Source organism: Triticum aestivum, chromosome 1A (assembly GCF_018294505.1).
Source record: "Triticum aestivum cultivar Chinese Spring chromosome 1A, IWGSC CS RefSeq v2.1, whole genome shotgun sequence".
NCBI lineage: Eukaryota > Viridiplantae > Streptophyta > Magnoliopsida > Poales > Poaceae > Triticum > Triticum aestivum.
Window position 1 is genome coordinate 479,349,993 of NC_057794.1, and position 7,737 is coordinate 479,357,729.

The 7,737-nt window shown below is 46.6% G+C and overlaps 2 protein-coding genes across 2 annotated transcripts in view; one reads left to right on the plus strand and one right to left on the minus strand.

The window, feature by feature from the left end:
* The window catches only part of LOC123058550 (uncharacterized), a gene marked incomplete at its 5' end in the record, with an annotated part of 3,877 nt that extends 1,994 nt beyond the window's left edge, over positions 1–1,883 (plus strand). The window contains 1 exon segment of the mRNA XM_044481265.1: positions 995–1,883. Within this exon segment, the coding sequence (XP_044337200.1) occupies positions 995–1,217 (223 nt within the window). The 3' untranslated portion in view covers positions 1,218–1,883.
* Positions 1,884–2,556: 673 nt separating this feature from the next.
* LOC123058540 (phosphatidylinositol:ceramide inositolphosphotransferase) lies at positions 2,557–6,648 on the minus strand. Its single transcript, XM_044481258.1, has 12 exons — positions 6,222–6,648; positions 6,027–6,116; positions 4,854–4,940; positions 4,690–4,758; positions 4,240–4,320; positions 4,090–4,161; positions 3,915–3,975; positions 3,728–3,830; positions 3,534–3,629; positions 3,338–3,384; positions 3,100–3,245; positions 2,557–2,877 (listed from the first exon to the last, which is right to left on the minus strand). Exons 1-12 carry the CDS (start codon positions 6,252–6,254, stop codon positions 2,797–2,799), a joined length of 966 nt encoding a protein of 321 aa, XP_044337193.1. The 5' UTR covers positions 6,255–6,648; the 3' UTR covers positions 2,557–2,796.
* Positions 6,649–7,737: the final 1,089 nt, after the last annotated feature.

Below are 7,737 nucleotides of genomic sequence, written 5' to 3' on the forward strand. Positions count from 1 at the left end.
AAACTATTAAGGAAAATGAAATTTATCAAATGTCTGGTGATCGTTCGTCATATAATCGGTCCGTATAAAGAAAAAAATGAACTGTTTGCTTATTTTCCAAAATTTTACTTCGGTGTGACAGCTTCATCATGCGATGTAAAATTATTTATGAAACTGCTAATAGGCTAATTGGGGTATTTCCCAAACGATGCAGTTTATGCTGTAGGAGTTCTCACTGTAGATTACCTTAAAAAGGACAAGATGTTCCACTAAAATTAGTTAGACCACAACCAAATATTGCAGCTGGCAACAGGAACATTACTAGTGGCTTCTTAATTACATTGGCATTAACAGGAGGAGTTTGAGTAACCCACTGAGGGGCATATTGGCACGTAGTGTACAGCATAGCAGCACATTTCCCCCATACTCGTACAATGTTGCTGTCATTCAAGGAATCATTGCACTCAATGCTTACCGTGTGAAGCTAGCCACGTAACATTTTCATCATTTCAGTTCAGTTTCTAGTGCTGACTTTTTCAATAGAAGTTGGCAATTTTAGATTTCATTGTTTTATGATTGAAATTATATAGTCGTGTGATTGCAACTACATCAAAACTTAGTGGGTTGATTTTTATTCCAATCTTGAGAACTTCAGATCATATAGTGAACTACTCCTCGGTATCAAAATATAAGACATTTTTTGATGCAAAGGGAGTATCAAATAACATTTTATATTTTGATACGGAGGGAGTATTTAGCAACTTTTATGTCGTTCCTGTGTTAAGAGAATAAGAGGACCAGACTCGCTGATGTGTCTATCTGCCTAAGGTTTCTTACGGTTGCTAGCATGCTATTGCACGGTTCAAGCATCATCTACCTAGTACCTTTTGCTGTAACAAAGAACATTTAATGATGACCCTATAGGATTATTTCGTTTTCAAGTGCAAAGATACCTATGTGCAATTTGAATCTGGATGATGAACCTAAAATATTTATCTCCCTTCTCTTTGCCCAGGACCTGTGAGATCTGCAGCTCAACCGCATGCAATGTGGTTGTGTTAGGCGATCCGGAGTTCGTCGAGCAATCAAACGAATCGAACACCACAGCAGCCGGGCATGCATTTCCAAACGAAAGCAGGAGGTTTTGGCAAGGGCACCGGTTCCTCAACTTCCTTCTGGCATGCATGGTCTTCGCCTTCGTCATCTCATGGCTCTTCCACTTCAACGTCCCAGGGTGAGTTTCGCAGCGGACGGTCCCTCAATAAAAAGCTCCAAGGCCGTTACGGCAGCAAACATGTGGGTTAGGTTCAACAAATCTGGAGAAACAGGCTAAAAGGTGAAGTTAAGCTGTGAAGAGGTACACAAATATATGGTCGGCGCGGCGGCCTTAAATTTGCCTTGATCGGTGTTCCGTAGTACGAAAGGAACCCTGATCAGGATCTCCCTCCTGCCCCAAGATTTAAGTGGAGTTGAAGATAAGCGGCGAAGAATTAGAAGATGCGTTGTTGTTCACTTGTTCCGCGATTATTGTTGTCTTGGTTTGAAGAAGAACGGGATTATGTTAGTGTTGTCATTTCCTAGCTTTGGCGTTTTGCCTTGTGAGTTGGTGTGATCTGTGTGCAGTCAGTGCAGATTTCTGTATGCCTACCCTTTGTTCCAGTGTTTATAGTCCTGATAAACAGGATGAGGTGAGGTGAGGTGTCCTTAGGGAAGATAAATGTAGCGCCAGCTCAGTTCCGAACAATGTTGTGGGAAATAATGGTAGAACTTGCGCGCGTGGAAGATAAAATGTTGTGAAATGCTTGAGCTCACATGCGCGCGTGGAAATGATGGTAGAAACTTGTGTTAGTTTTTAGGTGTTTTTGTGAAGAACACTGTTGTTTTGAATTTCAGTTTTACTACTATATGTTTAGTTGCTGTATAATGTAAGTGTAGTATGTTAGTTGCAAGTGTTGGACCGATATGGGTGACCCACGCTGCCACAATTCGGTCGGTGTGTAAGAGCAGGCAGAGGCCGTGACCTCTTTGCACTGCACTGAATTGGGTCGGTGTGTGCAGGCATAGGATCTGGTGAGACGACGCTGCAGGACTCAGAGGACCGCGCAATGATAAATTGCACTCATACGTGTAGCAGGGCGTACTTGAAGGTGCTGTGGCAGCACTGTGCCGCGAGCTGGGCCGGGCATAAATGCAAACGGATCGGCGAAAAAAATGGAAGCGCTGTGCGCGATTGCAGCCTGCTCCTGCGGCCGCGCCGGGTGAGGCGAGGGCGGGGAAAGGTGAAAGCCCTACCAACATTTGAGGAAACAGCAGCGTGGTCGCGGCGGGCCCAAGGCACGGGAAGGGAACGAATGACACGCAAACCCAACGGCGGCATGGGCGGCCGGGCTGCTGCGTCTGCGCGGGGGACTCGATGGCGCCGCACGTTCCTTCTTTCGCGGCCACACGCTACTGGGGTGGAGCACCACGCCTCCGTCGCCGTGCACGGGCCCCGCGCAAACAGAATGAATGGAACTCATCCAACCGCGCCACGCGACACGCATGGAGCGAGCCCGTCGGGCCGGCGGCGAATCGGCATGAATGCATCGATAGGTGATCATAGAATTAAGCTGGTCGGTCGATATATACATGTACACCCACATTCATCGTCAATCTTTTTGGTGGTGTTGTTTAAGGGAAGGCCAAGCCAATGCAATGGAGGGTGGCTCAGCTGAACGACGGGTGGGGCTGCTTCGGTTCGAGCATGCATGCATGCATACAGAAAGGGTCGCCCACAGGATTCTCCTTGGGCGCGCCGAGACAAAACGCCCGCTCATCTCATGTGCCGTTGGGCGTGGCGTCGGAGAGCATGCTCATGTCCTCCTCGGCGTGCCTCCCGTTCATCTGCACCCGCTGCCGCTGAAACAGTCAGAGACAGACGCGCGTCAGCCAAAAGGTGGCAGCAAAATGAGTACAGGCAGCCCGGCGTGCCTCGATGGGTACAAGCTCAGCTCAACGACGGCGCAAGCTTTAAAATTTAAGGGAGTTAACTTTCAAAAAAAAAGGCAGTTCGAATTTAAGATGGATGATCAATCGGGCCGAAAACCCTAGAATGTTCAGTGCTGGGAGCTAATGCCGTACCCGATCAGTCGCATCCCCATGGTTCCCGTTCAACAGCTTATGGAACTCGTCCTTCAGCCTCACGTCTTTCTCATCCTTTGGCCTTCCATCTTTATCTTTGTTGCTCAGCGGAATCAAGGGTGACCCATTTGTACGGTCCGGCATTTCTGCACAAGACGTCCACAAAGCCTATTGTTACAAGGTGCCCACAGATAGAAAATCACAACAAATCGTATTCGTGACGGCATGAGAACAGTACCTGGGAGCTTGGTGTCCACGAAGAAGACGACTAGATTAACGGCATACCTGTGAGCAAAGTAACTCTTAGAAGACAGGTAGCAGCAGCAAAATACTCCCTCTGTATACAAATGTAGGACGTTTTTGCAGTTTAAATAAAACTTCCTACATTTGTTTACAGAGGGAGCAGCTGATAGGCCAAATGTAAGCTATCATACCAGGCAACAACAACATCCACAGTGTAGTGCTTGCGAGCGGCAATAATAAGGAGACTTTGAATTATAGCCATCATCCAGGCAAGGAGCTTAATAAACCTGAAATACAAGGTCCACCAGTTCAATTCCAATTCGGGCATGGGATTTACCAGACAGAGATTCGTAAATTTCAAGCCAAGCATGGGCACGACAATAACCTTTTTGAGCCATATTTGTGATATGTTCGAACGAAAACAAGAGTGAAAATCATATGGGATGAAAATATAAGATCACCACACCCAAGATTTACTCCTCGAGGAACTGCAATGAACAATACAAAGCTCTGGATGGTAAGTTAGAGGAACTTTGCACAAAATGTCAAGCCAATGATGAAAAGGAACTTACAATTAATTAGGAGCACTTCAAGCACATTATTGGGTGGTGGAAGAGTGGCCATACTTGAGCCCTAAAAATACAAAGCTATAGATGACTCCATGTATGACTAAACGACAGGTTCTTCCAGGCCGCAATGCTGAGAAAGAGCTGATGCGAAAATTGGCTAAGGTGAAACAAGGGCTACCTCGCGACAGTGATAGTTTGGACCTGGGAGCTGGGTTGAATAAAATGTAACGATCCTTAAAACCTGTGAAGCCTGGAGAAGCAATATTTAGTAACTTATCTGGGCATGCAAAATATTGTATACATACATGGTTAGGGAGGATGCACTCACAACTAAAAAAGCAAGCACCCTGCGCCAGATTAGGATGGTGTAGAAGCGTTTGCTATGATAAATAAAAGGATGAAAGGTCCACTGCATATAAAAGATAATGTCATGATCTTTGTAATACCCGCCTTGGTTAACACCATCATAGAAAAACAGGGGAAATTCATAATAAAAGCCTAAAATAAGGAAGAACAACAAATGACACAATTAAGTAGGATATTAACCACCTAGTCCTTTTTGGAAAACAATGATATCAAACAACACGTAATGTCTACCTTCTGTTGGAATCATAGATGTCAAACTCAAGAAATAATGATTAATCTGGAGTTTTTCAGGTTATGTGTAATGAACTATTAACTAAACATATGGAAAGAAACGAACGAACACATGGGAATACAGGGATATAAGGTAGGCAGAAGTAGTCAAACCAAGTAGTAGAGTATAAGAATTACCTACCAGAAAAAAGGAGAAGAAGATGAAAACAAATGTGCATTCACTAAGATAATTTTTGTCTTGTCCAAGCTCCTAAAACAAAGCAGCAAAAAAAACACTGTAATGAAATTATACCAACTTAATAGAAATATTGACATACTCTCAAAAGATAAAAGAAATCCACGTACTGGAAGGGCCATAAATCCCAGGTCCTGGAGCAGTGGTCCAGGCCGATGCAAGTAATGCACTCCTCGAGCAGCCAGCCCATGAATATACTGATTATAAAGAACATTATTGTATGAATTTCCAAGTGATATATTAATCAACTGTCAAGCATAACACAATAAGTGATCCTAGATAACTAAATGAAGAAAACTTTGAAGTGGACGATCAGGAAATGTCCATCACACTAATAAAGGAAAGGATAGTAAATGGACTGTAGGGGAAGAAACAATATTAACGAATGGGAATTGTGTTAGTCCGAGCATGCTCAAAGCAGGTTACTTGATATGATTCTGGTTCTGGCAGACATATGCAGCTTGTGAACACACCAGCAGAACTTGTTGACACTAAAGGAGGGTTCGACGAATGCAATCACAGAGAAGAAGGTAAAGCCCGATGAAACATTCACAACAACAGAGCAGGATTAATTTTCTATGCACAATGCCAGGCGTTTTTTTTACAGGAATATAAATCTAAATTAATTTTGAGAATGACCTAGAGAGGACAACAAGTCGACAAACCGAATATTATCCATGGATATAAGTTATAGACCGATGCAGAACACGACAATTCATCTCTACAACACGACATAAATCACACGACAATGCTGCTCCAGCAGCGACAAACATTTGAACGAGATGCTTACCCGCGCTCATTATACTATTCGACGACCAATTATTCCCGCGATACACACAAGCGACAACAAATTATCAGGGGTGTATCAGATCATAACAATCGTATCAGCGGTTCAAACTAAACAGTAAAAAGGTAAATATTTCCAATGCATATGTCCTTCAAAGGGTGTATGTGTGGGTGCAAAGCAGTTTCCATAGAGAAATTGCCCCTCTATTGCTATGCCGATCAGTAGTAAAACTGCTAGAATGTAGTCTAATCTACAACAGGAAACACTGCTACAAATGCTTAACAACCTGCAAGCCTAAGGGCGTCCCAATTCCAGGAAAAAAACAGGATTAATAATTAGATAATGCAGGAAAGTTACCAAAAGGGGCAAATTTGTTATGACAAGTACCCATATTAACAAGCCATTATTAAATACTGAAACGCGCACCACTAGCCAAAACGAAATTAATAAGTTCACACGCACGACGGACACTGGGATACTGGATCGGGGCGCTCACCTGGAACACAATCCCAGCGAGGAGTAGCGGCCACTTCTCGCGAAGCATCGGCAGCTCGGTCGTCGTCTCCGCGCACACCTTCCTCCATACCTGCACAGCCCCCAAAAAAAGGGATTGTGAATCCTCGCAGCTGCCAAGAAAAGCACACGCGGCGGAGGCGGCGGAAGGCATCGCCGAATCCAGCGGAGAGGAGACCTTGGAAGCCTCCCGAGCTAGGTAGATCGTCATGGCAGTAGACGGCGCACACCCTGCTCCCGCGACGGCTGCTGCAGCTTCTACTGGGCGAGGCGATCACGTCCATGCTCCGATCCGCACATCACGCCTCGGCCTGCCGCGTCCGCGGGAGGGGTCGCCGGTTGAGTGGAGCAGAGAACGGCGCTGGCCAGTGGGGGGACGGGACGGGGCGGGACCAGCAATCTGGCTCCGGTCCTCCGGCAGGGAGGCGGCCGGACGGGGGAGGCTGGAAGGCCGTCGCTCTGGGGATCTCGCGGGCGGCGGAGGCGGGAGGGCGGCGACCGGCGGCGTGAGACCTGGGGGGGCTGGGGGAGTTGGGACTTGGGAGTCGGCAGGGAGTTGAAGAGAGGAGATCAAGGGAAACGAGATAATGATGAGTTTGTGAAATGCGGGAGAGCGAGGGGGTTTATGGGGAAAAGGCGGGCCGGAGGTGGGCGAGGGATGATGGGGGTCGTGGCCTCGTGGAGTTTTCCAACCGCCTTTTGGCACGGTCTAGTTAAAAATGGCGAGGGCACGTGACACTGGCCTGCCGATGGCTTTTCTTTCTCCTTTTCTCCGAGAGAGACCGCCACGGCGACGGGCCTTTCCAGTTTGAAAGTTTCAATGGAGCTTGTTTGTGTAGCTTTACAACTCTTTTAAATCAGTGGGATTAGATACAGGTTTAGTTATTGAATGTCGTTTTCTTCTTCACTAGAAAGAAGGGGGCTCCACGGGCTTAGGGTTTCCTACCTCCCGCCGATCTGCCCCGTCTCCTGTGCCTTAAAGTCCCCGACCCATACAGGTGAGAGAGCACATGCTTTGATGTTAGGTGTTTTTTAGTCCGATTAGGGTTTGTGTCATGCTCATGAAGGCGAGTCGGTCCGTTTGGCGTCGTCGGAGGGTATGTGAAGGTGTGTCTCCAAAGAATCTCACGGGATTCTGTAATTGTTTGTCTTCGGTGGACCTGCTTGGATCCCATCTGCCTTCATGTGTCTACATGTTGGATTCTTTCGATCTACGCTTCACTTCATCAGCGGCGGTTGTTGTTCTGGTGTGCTGGTTCTTTGAAGCCTTAGCACGATGACTTCCCGACTCTCTATTACAACAAGGTTTTCTCGGCTCCAGTTAGGGAGGGTGATGACAGCGACGCGCCTTTGAATCAAAAGTTGTTCGTGTAAAAAGAATCCAAGTTCTATTTACAGCATATATGACGTAGCAAAAGGTTTGCACGAGTTACTCTCTTGGCGTCTCCCACTTGTCCCCAAAGTAAGGCAGCTAGGGTTTTTGCGTAGGTGTCGCCGCCATCAGTTCTCCTTGCCTCCAGCTGCCTTCTGGCACAACGAGGTGCGGGGAACCCTAGTTTGAGGTGGTGTTTGGGTCACCCTAACTTTTGTTATGGCTCAGTCTAGGTGTCTAGCCGGTGGTGGTAAGGCCATGGTGTTATCCACAACGTGGAATAGGCTCTTCCCGTCATGTCCTCGTCTGGGTGATGATGATC